The following is a 17,178-nucleotide window of genomic DNA, read 5'->3' as shown; positions in this document are numbered from 1 at the left end:
ATACTTGGCCGGTATGGCCGACCTCCCTTCTCTAGAGGTCATTATTGATAGTAAATACATTGTGATACTCGATCCATAAGCATTTTAAATAAACATATGGATTAATAAATAAACATATGGATTAACGTGTTTGGACAACAATTGGCATCTTCCAGTTTCTTTTCAAACCCATTTTAATAGGCCCAAATTGTGGAGCTGGGAGGGGGTATTGCCCGTTCATGCACCGGGTAAAATCAGATTATTTCGCAGTATAGCACATTTGCACGATGTCGTCATTTGACTACAACTACCAGAATTCATTTCGCTTTTCTTTTATCATTTAAATTTTGAATCCGCAGTGGGGTTTAAAAGACAATTGCTCTAATTAGAATGTCAAAAAGAAACAGCGAAGGATTCTGGTAGTTGTAGTCAAATGATGTCATCATGCAAATCGCCTATTGGGTAATCTTTTTCAACAAAAAGGGCAAAATCAATAGGAGGAGTAACGAAGTAACGCATGAGTCTCCAAGGCAGAATTGCAACATTTTTTTATTTGCATTCATGTGTGGGGGAGAGATTGTGATTTCCCTGTAATACTATAGAAATACTAAATGATATAACTTTTTTGCTTTTTTGCGAAACGAGTTAAACTGTTTCGCAATAGCCCCTCTAAGATCCTATTAGCCAGGGCCCAGTTGTTTAAAGGGTGGATAGCGCTATCCAGCGGATAAATCACTATCTGTGATGGATAGCGCAGTAGGTTTTGTTAAGAGTTATCTAATGGATAGCGATTTATCCGATGGATAGCGTTATCCACCCTTTGAACAACTGGGTCCAGGCAAATAGCAATTAAATGGATTCCTGTGATGGCCGCTCATCACAAGAGATATGGCACATTTGTACCTTTGCAATAAGAAAATTCGATAAACCTGAAACTATCTTTGAATACTATAAATTTTTACCACTCTTTAAAGAAAAAATGCAAAAGACTTACCTAAAATACCTTCAATTGCTTCGAATTCCGGCTGTCCATCAGTTTCATATGGCCCACGGCAGCTCAGAAAAACAGCATGTCTTTCTTTGGCATGCCGTACAAAGGATTGGACGTTATTGTACCGTTTTTCACAACCATTTATGTTACAAGTTACAGTAAACGACTTCTCACTTCCATGGGTGGAATTGTAGTGAGAGAGTAACAGAGAAAAAATCAAGCATGCAAAACCACAGAGAACACATTTCCACGCCATTACGCTCCAAGTTTCTCCAAGTAGCTCATTTCAACAAAACGTCTTTCATGACAAGACACGAGGTCAATTTAAATGATTAGCCAATAACCTGTAGGCTTTTGACTTTTGACGTGATCCTCACGTGAATTGTAAGCAGTTGACCAATAGAGTTGCATCAGTTACCCGCCAAAGAAAATAGGCCAATCAGGTTGACGCGTTTTTAACGCGCCCTCCCTGAATGAACGGTGAGTTTGAGAACTTTTTTCACTTTACCCCGTTTCATGGCAAGTTTGCTAGAAATTGTGTTGCTGTGTATTATGGCTTCGTATATCGCTAACTACGATTCCGAAGACCTGATAAAGTGGATAAAGTTAAATGGCCTCCCAGAAAGTATCTGCGATGTTATCGAAGGTAATTTCAATTAACTTTTCGCGAGTTTTTTTTCAATAATGGAAACGAAACGTCTGCCGGCGATGGCTGCACATTCTAGCTAGTCATCCAAAATGGGGAACATAACTTAAATTGTACGGCGAATTGTATGAAAGTTCATTACAGTGACATTCAGGAATATTCTATGTTGAAGACTTTGATGAACAAGTGGCTTTTTAACAGAAGCGAATGTCTTTGAAAAATTATCTTCTGATCCTTCCCGAGAAAACAGTTTCGCGCTTGGCCAGCTAGCACGTGCAGCTGCGCGATTATCAACGCGCGTGAACGCTCGCGGGATGGTGTTCTAAGTTTAAACTGTTTTTGAGAGGTGCTCAGGGCATTTAAACAAGCTGATATTCAAAGCTGAAATGGCAAGGGATACTAGAAAGCATTAAGGGGTAGTGTAGCCTGCAAGCAGGCTCTCTATTCGGTAGCAACGTGAATCCCGAGAGTGACGAAGGCACTCGCGAGAGAGTCGACTCGCGCCTTCGGCACGCGCGGGATCGCGCCATTCGAATGGAGAGCCTGCTCGCAGTTTAGGGGTAGTGAAGTTTGAATTCATTACCTCAATTGAATTCATTACCTCAATAAAAGTCAGACAATATGTTTCATATATGAAGAACTTTAATTCCTAATTTGCCCGGTAAACAAAGAAACCAAAGCCAAATACATCAAAATGAATTTCAATTTGCATGGAGAAAAATCTTGCTCCTGGTATTCCATGGTGTAATGCCTTTCAGTTACTGGAAAACAAGAGATTATTGAGAAAGATAAGAAAAGCAACTCATGCTATTTTCTGGTGCTACAGGAAGTAAAATGGATGGGGATACATTTTATCAGCTTAGACGGTCGGATCTTCTTGATCTCTTTCCCGAGGAATTTGTGCTGAGAAAAAAAGTTGCCGATTTTTTGGAAGATGTGGTAAGTACATGTGTTTACCTTTCTGTCCTTGGCCTTATATCATGGCTAGGCATAAAAAAATACCAGGAAAACCCCCAAACTGCCTTCTAACCATTAAAGTTCAAATAGTGAACAAAATGACTTCTGGTCTGGTACCAAAGGTAGCAACATTTACATGTATATTGAGCAATAAAAAAGGTTCTCATGGGAATTTGTTTTGATCTTCTAAATAATGTCCCTCAAACAAAATGTATTCAAATGTATGGAGATAAATCGGGAAAAGGGTTTAAAAGAGCAGAAAACAAAAACATTTAAATGCAAATTAATTGTCATGGTCAAAAGAATTTTATTGTTGTTCCTTGTTGAAAATGCATTATCTCAATTGGTTAAACCTCTCTGTTTTAAAATTTTTTTAACAAAGATTTGTAGTGGAGAAAAACAGAGTCTTTAAAGCCTTTTTGCCTTAAAACAGAAATCTTACAATGGGGGTCTGATGATGGGGTGCAGCTCCAAGTAAGTTGTTTACCAGAGATTTGTCGACAAAACTACTTTGACATTAAATCAAGAAATATAAGTCCTGTGAAATCTACAAAAAACCTATCAAAAATTGTTACAAAAAGTTTCAGAAATAGTGCACATTTTACTTTTTTATAAACATGAAATGATAATTCTTCACTTCACATAATGGCATGGCAGCCTTTAATTGTCATTTTCTTGTTTATAAAAAAGAATGAAAGAAATACCTGATATGCCAAAATATATTTGTGAGCCATTTATTTGTGCTGTAGCTATGATAGAATACCAAAGACAAATGCAACTTTGTTGCACAGTACCACTAGTACTGTTATCACTCAAACCAGCAATGACAAATATCTTATACTGTAAAATGCAAAATTAATAATTATTCTCACCTTTACAGAAATCAGGAGAACGTTGCGTGGTGCCTGTAGAAAAAGAAAACCGATTAACTGCTGAATCAAACAAGGTACAAATTGAACACACCACATCACATCTGTTCAAAATATCATTATTTTAAAAAACTCATTAATAATTAATGAAGGGAATACAAAAGAAAATTAATGTTTAAGGCATGTCTTTATGTCTGATAAAGACATGAAAGAATTATCTCTGAGATTTTGAAGCCATTCAATGACCTTGCAGTTCAGTCATGCTTTATTAAGTTAAGTCCAATAAACTGGAACTGCCTCCTGTTTCAAACGTGATAAAGCACCCCTTAATGTAAATCAGCAGTGAGAAATAAATTGTATAATATACACTGAATATAGAATTTATTGTTACCTTGATTTATAGAAATCTGGAAAACAAACTGTGAAGACTGTAGAAAAAGAAAGACATCTTACTGGAGAATCAAGCAAGGTACAGTTGATACAGTAAAAACCTGCAAGTATAAGAACTCATTGTTTTTCAGATAATTTAACCCAAACAGGTTCTTCTAGAGGCATCAAACTTGGTCAAATGAACAATCCTACCGAGATCTTTCCTAAGGTGGTGTCAGATTATTGATTACTTACAATTTGAAACTCGCCCCAGTTCCTAGCCTTCTACACAGTCGTTCTTAGGGGCAATTGCGTTACACTCGTGGGGAGGAGTGTAACGTGATCGCCCCTAAGAACGACTGTGTGGGAGGCTACCCAGTTCCCTATGCAACTTCAAAATGGCCAATTACAGAATCAGGTAAAAAAACAATAACTTCTGCTGTTGAACAATGAAAAAACCAACATTGCACAATATAGTATAAACTGGAATGCTATACTCACTGCAGGTATATTCAACACTTTTGCAGGGTGCATGTAGTTTGACCTCAGCTGCTGCTCATTCATCTGGCAGTGAAAAAACAGGAAGTGTATTGGTATGGCAGTCTTAGCATTTTTGTAATTAACATGATAAAGTAGAGAGTGAAGTTTTTATAAGTCAATGAGTCAAATATTAAATTAGAGTAACTAATAATTTTAAAATAGTGTTGCCTTTTACTAATCTAAAAAAGCCAACCACCAGCAAACTAATGTGGCACTAACTGCAAGCAAACCGAAGTTATTAACCATAATTAAGTAAGCCAGAGTGGAACTAACCACAAGCAAAACCAATCAAGTCTACCAGGAAAATTGTAATGCCAAAACAGCACTCAAACATATTACATTTAATTAACAGGAATTCAGTGAATCCTTTAATTATGATTCATGGGTTTGTGAACAAATCAAGATGTGCAAGGAAATTGAATTGTCAAGTGAGCTAGATGAGAACTACGACTCAGATGAGACATATGATTCTGACGAAACATATGATCCTGAAGTCGAGGTACTTCCACCTGCAATCTAAAGTCATGATTATTTTCTACTTGAAGCTGTTTGGCTAACAAAAATTAATTTCTGTGGTGACTAAATGACAAAATTCCTAACTTTCCTCCAAGAGAATAGGGCCAACGTTCATGGTATAATAAGATAATTATTTGAAGCAAGCCAAAAGAATAATGAACCACACTTACTTTTCCAACATTTAATTTCTGGAGTATTGTTTATTACGTACCATACCCCCAACAGTCTATATCAATAATTAGAAAATTACAAACTGTTGTTGTTCATTAATTCACGTACGCCATATAAAAAAAGCTAAATAAAAAGAAAATGTTTATTTGTGACATAAACCTTTCTAAAGGGTAATGGGTTGCGGTATGTATTCTTTAGGGTGCGTTCGTTTGGGAATATTCTGGAATAAGAATATTTCGGAATATATTTTGGCTATTCTGCTCCTGGGAGCAGAATAGCCAGAATGTAATCCAAGTATTCCGGAATGAATAAACAAATCATTATTCCAATTATTCGTATTCCTGATTGATCCCAAACGAACGCGCCCTTAGTTAGTACGGAAAGGTTTCTTTCAATTAATCACAAATTTGAAGCCAATCTTTCATTGATTAATAACAAGGCTCTGTAAATTAATTTTTATTTTCTTAGAATATACCAAAAATGTAACAGCAACGGGTATCCCAATCCCAACCAACAACAGTAGATCTAAACTGACGAGAAGGCCATGACTACATATGTATCAGTGACATGACAAACCAACATTAAAGTAGCTGTTTATTCACAGCCTTAATACAAGACAATATTTTTGTTTTCAGGTGGAAAAGATGACTTTCCCAGATGACTCATCAGATGAAGAGGTTAAAAAATGAATAATACTATAGTCACCCTAAAACTTTCTCCAAAAAAACAATATGGCACTTGTAATCAACAATGAAATTCTTGTCAAGAAAATAGGAAGTTGAAAATGAATACAATTAGCACTATAATCCTAATTCCAGCACATTCAGTACACACACCCTTACTATACCGAAACTTTTACAAATCCATAGAAACATGCTGATTAAATATACTTCAAGCCTTTAAACTGTCTACATGGGAACTTTTAAAGACATTAACATGCCACCTTAATTCTTGGTCAATAAACGTTTTCTGCAACACACTTAAATGATTTTAAATGTTTTAAAAAGATATCAGTGAAAGCCAGTAGCAAGCTAGGGTTCTCAGTGGAATTCTTTTACATGATTATGAAAAATACTTTGCAGGGAGACGACAGTATCTCCATACTTAAGACAACACATGACAACACAAGCATGAAAGACTTCCAATTTCCAATTCCACCGGAAATGTTATTGGATGACCGCCCACGTGATAAAACGGTCAACAAGTTCATAAGAGACTGTGTGGCCTGCCTCCAAGCCTGCTATGGCTCTACTAACATGATCCCAGTAAAAACTCTGACAGCAGCCGCAAGAAAGATTTGCGACAAAGTGCCGTTGTTGAAGGACCCAAAGCCACCATCATTTTTGTATAATGATGACAGAGAGTTCTTGTACTGGGTTAAGTATAATTCTGTGCTTATACATTGTTGAGTAGTCAATAATTATTTATAAAGTAATATTATAATTATTTGTAAAGTAATATTATAAGCTTTATTGTAATTATTGCACTTAAGCTTATACTATTACATGTACTTCACTACAACCTGGAGCAAGTTTTCAAATCTCCATTCTGGTACACAGAACATATTGTACTATTTTTTGGAATTTTCATGGTGAGAAGTTCGTGCTTTCTCAGTAACGCTGCTAAAGGCTGGCTGCCAGCTAATTTAACCGGGTTTAAATCCGGCTGAAAAATTCACATGAGAACGAAGACTTGGGTAAACTTTTAGAGCTGCCAAGATCAGAAAAGCCAGCAGGGCTTGTTGAAGAGCTGTCATAGCTACATCCTTAGTTTCTTAAGCTGCCCTTGGAGGAACTTGTAACCATCCTCAGACTTCTAGTCCTGGAAAGTGGTTCCTAAAGATCCTTAGTTCAAAACAGGGAGCGTAATGGCTACAAAACTTAACTTACCTAAATCAAAAATTAAACACATTTTAAGTGCAAAAAGAAGCACTTAAAAACAGATTAGAAATCTTACAATCATTTTGATATTTAGATTAATTAACAAGAGGAATTTTTTTTAATGACTTACCGATACATGGTATTGTTGCAGGTAGGTGAATAATTTTTCCAACCATCCCATCTTCTCCTGAGTGCTCATCTTTGTTCTCACTTGTCAAAACAGGGAACCATGCTGTTTTTAATCCGGCAAAGGATTTACAATACAAGGTATTATGTTTCGAAGGACAAGCGCAAGGCGGGCAAAATCCAGCCACAGGCAGACACCAAAGATCATGAGAAGCTTTACCAGACTCTCAGTACAGAACTGAAAAAGCGTAAAGCAAACATGGAAACGATTAAGCAAATCATTGGACTTACTTTGAATGAAAGAAGGAAGTTTATCTTGGGAATAGAAGACGCTGATCCCAGTAAGCTAGTGGTAGAAAAATACCCATTTATGAACAACGAATTGGCAGTAAGTACTATTTTCCTTTATTGGTATACTGTGAATAAGAGGAATGCATGATAAATTGCAGCACAGTAAAGGGGGGTGGTAAACCTTACTTAATGATTGACTTGCTTTTCCTTTTTCACATCACAAATTAAAAACACGTACATTTTGAGTCAGACTTTTCACAAATCAAAGCTCACTGAAGTGAGATGTTTTTCAAGCCAGAAAAAATCTGCACTTCGCATAAACATGGCGGGGGTGAGGGGGCATGTGGTTTTAATGCAGTGTTGTACAGTGAATAATCCTATATGCAGTGCATTGTTTTGGTTTTAGGTTGCACAGTGTTACTGTTTGGTAAAACAAAATCATTATTAGTGGTGTTAGGAAACTGAATTTAACTCTAATATCTTTGTTAATCCATCCTTACTTTGTAGAAGTATATTTCGTATGTTTAATTTGTAACAAAATACATTAAAGTATTCTTTAGTTATTTATTTATACACTATAAATGCCAATTCCTGGCAATTTTCATTCATAGGCAACTTGACTACATGACTATTGGGTCTATTGGGGTGACATGGTCAAATCTTATTGTGCTGGTGTGGTGTTTCTGTTTAATTTAATTTTAATTTATTTTTGGCGGTGTTGTGATGTACAGGGTCCCCACATATATATACCCCTCCATATGCAACATGCTGGTATTAGCTCAAATTGTGCATTTGGAACACATAAACCCCTTTAAAACCTTGGGATCTTTTATAAGTACATTCTGTAAACGATGGTAGAAAGTAGAAAAAATATATTAATCAGTTTGCAATATGACTCAGTGTCACTTAAAATCACGATTCATTGCTTCACTTGCTTAACAGGGCTGTCATTAAGGGCCGTAACCCGTAACACCTGTTACGGCTGAGCTCACTCAATGGTACAGGTGAAAATGTCAATTTTGGTTACTTACACTTGCGTTCAGAACGAAATGCTACAGGTGATAACTTCAATGTTACGGCTGCATAAAAACTTAATGACAGCCCTGGCTTATATGTTGACAGTTAAAAGTTGAGATGGAGCTGATCACCAACATTACAATTAAAGATTTTCAAGCCAACTGGAAATTTGTTAAAGAGAGGTTGATCATGAAGTTACCAGATGAAGATCATGATGACAATGACACACCAGGTTAGTTAATGTATGAAAGTGTACTTCTAGCCATTCTCTTGAACACTCATTTTTTTTCAACTTGTGCACTTACTATTAAAATTGATAAAAACAATGTGAAGAATGTTTATCTTGCATCAAGGGAAAATAGACTCAGGTATTAGAAAACTAAACTGCAAACAGCAAAATGTGTATTTAGTCTCAGCTGGCTTGTAGGTTTGTTCATGCCATCATAGAATTAATACAGATGTATTGTGATTTCCACTCCACAATTTACATGTTACGTAACTATTAAAGTGTTCTCAGTTTGAAATTACCGGTAATGACATCTGTTTATGACTCTCACTCTCACCAAACAGTTGTTATGATTGGAAGCTACTTGAGGTATTTCAGTTATTATTGTAAGTCCACTTTTTTGTTATCATATCAATGACCCCCTTTAAAATGTCCCTTAAGCTGCTTTGAGTTAGGCCAATTGAAAAGCATCTATAAGTTTGGGCACGTAAGAATACATGGATATTATTAAAATGGTGTAACTTATTTCCTAGATGATGATGATGGGAAAGCCTTATTGGCATTAACCAAACAGTTTGGGTGCGAACCCATTATTTACTTCATCGATAAGGTACAGTTTTTAGATACAACTTGGTCTTAATAATAATGATTGTACATGGTGATTGTTTACATCATAAACAGTTACATAATTTGTACATGTAAAGTATGTCTGTTATCAATGATGAAGAATTTTTTTTATCTTTACTTTTGTCTGACATGATGGAGTAACCTTGATGTTGTATTTGTGAACCTGTGAGCATACTTCACTTGTGTAGGTTTTCGTGCACTTAAATCTTTTTCATCTAAATTATATTTCTAGACCACAGAAAGCGATCCGGGAAAATTTGCAGCGGGAAAAGTGCCCAAGGCCTTCAACACAAGCCAGCCTTGGGTAATGTGTCATGTTGACACCGCCGACGACATCATCCAGTTCTTTATTGTTGTAGATAGGAGGGTACTCCTAGAATTGGAGCGAGATGCATCGTTTCAAGATGCATTGTATATGCTGATGTCTGTGCATTTTAGTTACAACATCGAGTACAAAACAACTCAAAAAATGTTTTATGTGTTTGTCGAAGAATATTGCATGGGGTGCATCCCAAAAAAGAAAACAGTAAAATATAGTAAGTTAGTTCGTGAGGTATTCGGTAATTAATTCGTGATTTCAAAATAATAGCGAAATGTAATACGCGCGAAATTTAAACACACGAAAACGAATACCATATTTAAAATCAAACAATAATTTTAAATGTTTAGCCTCTGGTTTAGAATTACCAACTTTCTACTGGCGGTGGAGAAAACTGCTCACTGGCCCCAGTTCGATTCATGGTCTATTAAACATGAGGAACTAATCAAATGGACTACCCTAAAGTGGACTTCCCGTAGAATTATTCCAAGTGAGTACAATTTACTAAGCTGCTGTTATACGCATTAAATTTGCACTTACCTTGTTTGTTTTCGTTATTTTCGACCTGGGGTGCTTACCATTTGTAAGAAAAATCCGGTTGGTGTGACCGTTGCATAATGGTAAGCGATTTTCCGAATATAGCGACCAACCTGATGAGATTTCGCTTACCATTAATTTACCAGGCGTTCCTTTCCGCTCACTCGATCTAGCGCGAAATTCAGTGTTGTTTTCGGTCGATATAGCTGAATACTTGACCGGGGTTGGTAACGTTACGTTACCTATACGGGCGTGTTACATATACGGGCGTGTGACATACACGGGCGATTTCATAGATACCTTTGGTCACGCATTTCACACTACTACCAGTCAGGATGTGACAGTTCTATAAACAGTATGATTAAACAAAATCTGACAGATCTACATGTAGTTTACTTCACACTTTTACTGTCGGAATATTTCCCTTTCGTCGAGTAACAACTTTTTAATACCTACAAGCTACCATAATTATTCTGTTTTAACTGTATCTGGCACTTGAATTCATTTTCAGGCTAGGTAAATTTCCGTTTTAGGGCATGTTACATATACGGGCGCACTCAACACTTTTACTGATTGTTTCGTTTTTAAGGATTCTCTTTCGCTGATATTCGACTGTCTGTAACTTAAAAACTTGCTAAATGATTCTGTTTTAACTAGAACGGACACTTGAGTCTATTTTCAGGCGAGGTAAATTTACCTTTCAGGACATGTTACATATACGGGCGCGCTCAACATCTTTACCCTATTACTGTCGGAAGATTTCTTTTTCGCTGAGTTTCGACTGTCTTTAACTTAAAAATTAGCTAAATGATTCTGTTTTAACTGTAACGGACACTTGAGTCTATTTTCAGGCAGGGCAAGTTTACCGTTTAAGACATGTTACATATACGGGCGCGCTCAACATCTTTACACCTTTACTGTCGAAGCGTCGCAACAAGAATTAAGGCTCCGCTTCTACAAGGTTTAGGAAACTTTTCACGGCTATCAGTAAAAAAAAAACCCTCTGTACTCAAAGAAAAATAATGTGATTTAGGTAGGTATGATGCACCGAGTATCTATGCTTGCTACAATTTTCACGGCGAGCGAATTTTTCTTGTACAATACAATACTTTACAATACAATACTTTATTTAGCTCACAATGAGCTCACAAACACGCGCAGACTGAACTGCGGATTTTATCGTTGATTTTTCAGAAGCGTAGCGACAAGAAATAAATCTCCGCTTCTACGAGGGTTTCGAAGGTGTCAATAACGGTGAGCATCTTCCCAGTTAAAGAAACAAATACGCCGAGCTTTCTTGACCGACAAATAATAACGCGAGCGAGAGTGATTCTCCGTTGATAATTGATTGCCTCAAAAAGGCCTAATCTGGGCCCCAAAATCGCGCAAAGTCGCCTTAAATCGCGCAAATTCGCCTAAAATCGCCCAAAGTCGCCTAAAGTAGCCCAAAATCGCCCGTCTTTTTGGTCAAAATAAGCTTAAATTTGTGTTCCAGTGTAGCCCTAGGCCTACCCTCTAACCCCAAATCGCCCAAAGTCGCGCAAAATCGCCTAAAATCGCTCGAACTCGCCCGTTATTTTAGACCAAATAAGCTGAAATCGCCCAAAGTCGCCTTAAGTCGTCCAAAGTTACGGCCATTTTGGATTCAAGAGTAGGCCTGTCAAAAGCGTTACTACAAAAATTATATCTCTGCGTCCACGATGAAAGAAGTTAATTTATGAGGCGGAAATCTCTTTTCAACCACTTTCCTCACCCAGCAAACAAAAAGCCTCTTTAAGCAGTTTTTCAGTGTGGGGTTTGTTAGCCTTACGAATGGGCTATTTTTCTACAACACCACTTGCTGCAGTAATTATTACAAATCGTGAGCTATAGGGCCTACTTTGGACACCACTACCATCCCAAATTCCAAAACTATCCAGACCTGTCGACTGTTCAATTCAGTATATATAACACTGTTTTATTCACCTTTATTCAGCACTCACTTTCATAATGAAATTCCCTGTTTTGACTATAGCGGTCACTTGAGTTTATTTTCAGGCAAGGTAAATCGACACTTTAGGACATGTTACATTATACGAGGGCGCTCAATATCTTTACACTTTTGCTGTCGGAAGTTTTCCTTTCGCTTCTTAACGACTCTCCGGAATTTACAAAAAACAAATTTTCTCTTTGTGTATAATAAGCACGGACGCTCTGTAGTAGAAATTTGATATATGCCGCTTCCGCATTGGCGTTCTTGGCTCGTTTCTTGTCATCTTTCTTTTACCAAGAGTTACATCTAAGTGGTTTTTCGCTCAGTTCAGGCAAGGAACTGTCATGACCTCACGGGTAAAAATGTTGAGCGCGCCCGTATATGTAACATGTCCTGAAAGGTAAATTTACCCTTCATGAAAATGGACAAAAAAGTCCTTTCTAGTTAAAACAGAATCATTTAGCTAATTTTTAAGTTACAGACAGTCGAATCGCAGCGAAAGAGAAATCTTCCGACAGTAAAAGGGTAAAGATGATGAGCGCGCCCGTATATGTAACATGTCCTGAAAGGTAAATTTACCTTCCCTGAAAAACGACACAAAAGTCCTTTCTAGTTAAATCAGAACCACTTAGATAATTTTTAAGTTACAGACAGTCGAATCCCAGCGAAAGAGAAATCTTCCGACAGTAAAGGGGTAAAAATGTTGAGCGCGCCCGTATATGTAACATGTCCTGAAAGGTAAATTTACCTTCCCTGAAAATGGATACAAAAGTCCTTTCTAGTTAAATCAGAACCACTTAGATAATTTTTAAGTTACAGACAGTCGAATCCCAGCGAAAGAGAAATCTTCCGACAGTTTAAGGGTAAAAATGTTGAGCGCGCCCGTATATGTAACATGTCCTGAAAGGTAAATTTACCTTCCCTGAAAAACGACACAAAAGTCCTTTCTAGTTAAATCAGAACCACTTAGATAATTTTTAAGTTACAGACAGTCGAATCCCAGCGAAAGAGAAATCTTCCGACAGTAAAAGGGTAAAGATGTTGAGGGGGCCGTATATGTTACATGTCCTGAAAGGTGAGATGGTAATGCGGACGAGATGGTAATGCGGACGATTTCGATAAACTGCCGGAACGAGGCTTAAATATACAATGGAATACCGATAACTCGAACCCTCAGAAACTCAAACTCGATCCCGCTATCTCGAACATTTCAAAATTCTTACTAATGAGTTACTCGAACTCCCGAAATCTCGAACATTTTTCGATTTCCCTTGAAGGTTCGAATTAAGGAAAATAACTGAATGAAATATGCAGTCTTGTAGGCGCTTAATATACCCATTTAAGTTTTGTTTCTGGGTGCTGTTCACGAGAACTGTCACATCCTGACTGGTAGTAGTGTGAAATGCGTGACCAAATGTATCTATGAAATCGCCCGTATATGTCACACGCCCGTATATGTAACACGCCCGTATATGTAACGTAACGTTACCAACCCATCTGAGAGGAGTTGGACCGGTGGGATATGCAGCTTTCAGCGTCTGATAGGGCACGATCCCAAAGTAATAAACAGCCAGCAAAATGACTGAGGCGATTAAAATCGTCTGCCAGTGCTCAAGAAGCGGTTCTACGGAGTCCAAAAAAGCCATTCTCAGTTAAGCAGCTCGCTCGCCAAGCTCTAACACGTACAAAGAGTCAAGTCAGCCGCCATTTTGAAAGCGCAGAAGACCCTGGGGACGAGGTTGCTCGGTTGCTCGGTTGCTCTTGTGCGGTCGCATAACCCTTTTGCCTGGACCCTCTCTCCTCCGCAGAGGTCTCTTTCGTGTTTCGGGCTGGGAAATAGTAGGGAGAGGAACGGGGAGAGGTGAAAAGTAAGCGCGCGGAGCCTGGAGATCGTGTTTTCGCCTTCCCCCTGCGGAGGAGAGAGGCCTGGACCCCACTCAGGGGGGAGAGGAGAAGGAAAACGTAATCTCTAATTTACCGGCTGTGGAAAAGGTCATGTGTCAGAACAGAACTCAGTCGCAAAAATATGTCGGGGCGATTTTCCTACACAAACCTATACAGGAAAAGATCAGCGACTCTAAGTCTATAGTTTAATTTTTTTTCACAAGGGGGAAAAAGCCCCTTGGTAATTTGGAGCAAGGGAAGAGCCCTTTGAACGAGGTTGGCTTGCTCGATTGAGTTCGTTGATGATTGCAAGCCGTCAAAACCGTCCGCGCTAGTTCTTCAGATTTGCAGACCAACATCTTTGAACAGTGAAAAATAAGACATGCTAGAACCGTATCTTTGAAGTACCCGTACTTTTCTAATTTTTTTTTACCAGCAGCAGGGAAACGAGGCTGGTTTAATATGTGCGCGCGTCTGCGCGCGCTCTTGCGTCACGTAAAACTATGAACGAATCTCATTGGCTGATTTTTGCGCGCGCGTTTTGCTGCTCTTGTTATGTCATAAAAGAAAGATTTCAACTGTGAAACAAAACTTGGGCATGTTGGGGATGATTATAGCAAAGACAAAATGTTTCTTGAAAATTTCTTGGAATTGTTTGAGATTCTTACAAAGAAAAGAGAAATGAGAAAACAAGCTTAAAGGTATGTTGACTGGGCGTTTGTTTTAGAACAAATTACGCCAAAGCGTTTTAACAGGATTTTATTTAAATGGTGGCTTCGTAGTTCGTTACTTACTGGCCTACCTCCAAGAGGGCGGAGATATAATAACTAAAAAACTCCACCAAACAGATTTATTGGAATTTGCGCGCTTTTCGACTGCCTTAAAAACTATGCTTAATCGTGATAAAAAGAAATACATAGGTTTGACGCCTGATTTCGTGAAAAATAATTAGATATAAGAAAAATACAATAACTATACAGAATTTTCCGACGGTTCGTACAAACTAATAAGATGAAAGAACTTGACTTCAAAAATGTTATTCACAATTTCAAACTGGGTTTCCCAGAAAATTACTGTTCCAATTTCTTTCCAACTGAAATGACCGGAATTATCACTATCCGTATTTTTTTTGGCTGGTAATTACTGTCGGGATTTCAAAAATTCAAGTCAACGATATGTACCATTTCCAAAGCTACCATTAATGAGCGCTTATTCCAACAAATAAAAACATTCCTCGGTGATCATGGCTGGAATGCGAGCTTTCTCCCGATATTTTTGAGCTTACATTCAATGCACAAAAATGTTGAACGTTTCAAAAAAGATATTAATGGTGCATTGTTTTGTGCAAACCATATTTGTCGTGGCATATTTGAATGAATATTAATTACCTATAAGAGTTTAAGCGTCATGACACACCCATAATTTCAGTGTAGGTCATCGTTGTTCTGTGAAGCAAACGGCGAACATCTTCCTCCATGTGCTTCGTTCAGATAAGTCCACATTTTCTCTCTTCTTTGTTTAAATGTTATTTCTTAAGTTGGTATGTAGCTTTAGTTTTTAAAATTACGCTAGTTTTGCTTTTAAACGGTCTAAAAAAGCTTAGCAGTGAAATTAAGTTCGAGTTTCTCAAAGGCCACGCCGCGGAAATCGTTGTGTTTTTTTTTTCGTGAGTAGTTATTGAATTAAACTGTTAGGCCAAGCGCGGACTGTTTCTCGCACCACTAAATTTTCGTTCGCGATTTGTGTCGTATCGAATTTGAGGATTATTTTCAGTTTTTTATACTTGTCAGTAAGCTGGCGTCAAACCAAACTGCTTCGACGCCTCCTTCCCGTACTAATCCTTTCTTGTGTTTTCGTCAAATTTAGCACCTGCAGAGCAGTAGGAGTGCTTTCAAAAGAATTTGCAAACAGAGCGACCATGATCAGCAACAAGCAAGTGGGGAGTTGTTATTCCATCCTCGCCAGCCTATTCGCGTAACAAACAATTACAATTTCAGGTAAGGTGATCGTTCGATGATTGCTGAACGTAACAGTTAATTTTTCATTTACAAGATCCTGTCTCGATTAAGTCTGTCTGTCAGCCTAGATGGTGTACTGGGGCAGCACTGATGTGACCACCTTTCATACCAAGACTGCCCTGAATAGTGATAAAGTTTTAACATGACTTAATTGCTTTATGTTGGAGTGGTGGTAAATGTGTCAAACGAGCTCAAGGATAGCCTTGATGATTTCTTAACACGCCTTTATCACTATTATATTTGCTTTAAAAAGCCCGGCAACCATTCTGGATTTCGATTTCTCGATCACCTAGCTCAGTAGCTCTTATTTTTTAATGGCTTCTCCATTCCAAACAAGTGAGTTTTTATTATCCAACCATGCATGCTTTTATTGAAAACTGTGATTTGTATTCGGCACTCTTGAATTTTAATTTTATCGTGAACAAAAAAAATAGAGATAACGAGTGTTTTCAGAACAACTTCGGACTGATAAAATAATGCCGTAGCATACGTATAATGCATTAGAAACATTGACCTCTTAATCACTGGTCTTGAGGAAAACTTCCCAACGGACCAGTCATTAAATTACTTTAGAAGAAAGGCGGTCGTCGGTCACAACATTCGCAGGCAACAGTGCGCTGTTACTCTCTGACGTCATAGATTTTACAATGTTGCCCGCTCAGAGATTTTTGGCGGGAAACAGTTTTATTGTTGGATGTCATGTGACCTCGAGGTAGCCAATGAGAGTGCGCCCGGATGGGGAAAAGTTCCAGCTATATAACAATAATAAATATAATTTAAGCTAAATAAAGAGCAAATTTCAGCAAAGTCCAATTACGATTAGCTCAGCTCTTATTGAATCTGATTGCCTACGAAAACAACATCTCTTGATCGATAAGAGCACGTTTGTACGAGTTACTGCCAAAATCACTGCAAAATGTCCGGAGCTAAACTTGATGAATGAATGAAACACTTATTTTTTTCAAGTTATTAGTTACTAATTTTTTCTTTGTTTTCTTTAGCTGGTTAGGTTGAACAGAGATTAATACATGTATTAAACAAAGTGAATCAAGTGCAGCTATTGTTTTGATCGAAGTCTGGTGGCTCTCCTCCTCTGGATCCAATTGACTATTGGATACATCTATCTCAAATAAGTATATTTCGTAGTTCTTCCTGTTATTTACACTTTTTCGGTACAAAAACGTTCTCCACTACCATATGCTATTTCGATGCTATTGTCCTTATTTACCACCAACAACAATTA

General features: G+C 37.7%; 3 protein-coding genes across 5 annotated transcripts; 2 read left to right on the top strand and 1 right to left on the bottom strand.

Annotated features, from left to right (window-relative positions):
* Positions 1 to 2,240: 2,240 nt before the first annotated feature.
* LOC144663335 (uncharacterized) lies at positions 2,241 to 7,644 on the bottom strand. 3 transcript variants are annotated; one of them, XM_078524231.1, is made up of 6 exons: positions 7,336 to 7,644; positions 7,049 to 7,128; positions 4,313 to 4,375; positions 3,834 to 3,870; positions 3,446 to 3,478; positions 2,241 to 2,377 (listed from the first exon to the last, which is right to left on the bottom strand). In XM_078524231.1, coding segments are annotated over exons 1-6 (333 nt in total). In that variant the 5' UTR covers positions 7,337 to 7,644; the 3' UTR covers positions 2,241 to 2,258. The 3 variants fall into 3 exon arrangements, with proteins under 3 accessions (XP_078380357.1, XP_078380358.1, XP_078380359.1); XM_078524232.1 differs by having other exon boundaries at positions 7,049 to 7,150; positions 7,336 to 7,641; XM_078524233.1 differs by lacking the exons at positions 4,313 to 4,375; positions 7,336 to 7,644 and having other exon boundaries at positions 7,049 to 7,178.
* On the top strand, positions 4,343 to 7,038 carry LOC144663334 (uncharacterized). Its single transcript, XM_078524230.1, has 3 exons — positions 4,343 to 4,404; positions 5,674 to 5,715; positions 6,121 to 7,038. Exons 2-3 carry the CDS (start codon positions 5,683 to 5,685, stop codon positions 6,445 to 6,447), a joined length of 360 nt encoding a protein of 119 aa, XP_078380356.1. The 5' UTR covers positions 4,343 to 4,404; positions 5,674 to 5,682; the 3' UTR covers positions 6,448 to 7,038.
* Positions 7,148 to 10,044, top strand: LOC144663333 (uncharacterized). Its single transcript, XM_078524229.1, has 4 exons — positions 7,148 to 7,432; positions 8,458 to 8,584; positions 9,112 to 9,188; positions 9,438 to 10,044. The coding sequence occupies exons 1-4, from the start codon at positions 7,148 to 7,150 to the stop codon at positions 9,771 to 9,773; spliced, it is 825 nt and encodes a 274-aa protein (XP_078380355.1). The 3' UTR covers positions 9,774 to 10,044.
* Positions 10,045 to 17,178: the final 7,134 nt, after the last annotated feature.

Source organism: Oculina patagonica, chromosome 8, assembly GCF_052425735.1.
Source record: "Oculina patagonica isolate OP01 chromosome 8, crgOcupat, whole genome shotgun sequence".
Taxonomy (NCBI): Eukaryota; Metazoa; Cnidaria; class Anthozoa; order Scleractinia; family Oculinidae; genus Oculina; species Oculina patagonica.
Note: the sequence above shows the minus strand (reverse complement) of the source record. Positions and strands in the feature narration are given on the sequence as shown.

Excerpts from the sequence above, each read along its gene's own strand:
- LOC144663334 (XM_078524230.1), top strand. The coding sequence starts at position 5,683 with ATGACTTTCCCAGATGACTCATCAGATGAAGAG. Across the intron at positions 5,716-6,120 it reads ATGACTCATCAGATGAAGAG|GGAGACGACAGTATCTCCAT; the intron begins GTTAAAAAATGA and ends AATACTTTGCAG.
- LOC144663333 (XM_078524229.1), top strand. The coding sequence starts at position 7,148 with ATGCTGTTTTTAATCCGGCAAAGGATTTACAATACAAGGTATTATGTT. Across the intron at positions 7,433-8,457 it reads TTATGAACAACGAATTGGCA|TTAAAAGTTGAGATGGAGCT; the intron begins GTAAGTACTATT and ends ATATGTTGACAG. Across the intron at positions 9,189-9,437 it reads TTATTTACTTCATCGATAAG|ACCACAGAAAGCGATCCGGG; the intron begins GTACAGTTTTTA and ends TTATATTTCTAG.
- LOC144663335 (XM_078524231.1), bottom strand. Across the intron at positions 3,479-3,833 it reads CCAGATTTCTATAAATCAAG|GCACCACGCAACGTTCTCCT; the intron begins GTAACAATAAAT and ends CTTTTTCTACAG. Across the intron at positions 2,378-3,445 it reads TTCTCCTGATTTCTGTAAAG|TAACTGAAAGGCATTACACC; the intron begins GTGAGAATAATT and ends CTTGTTTTCCAG.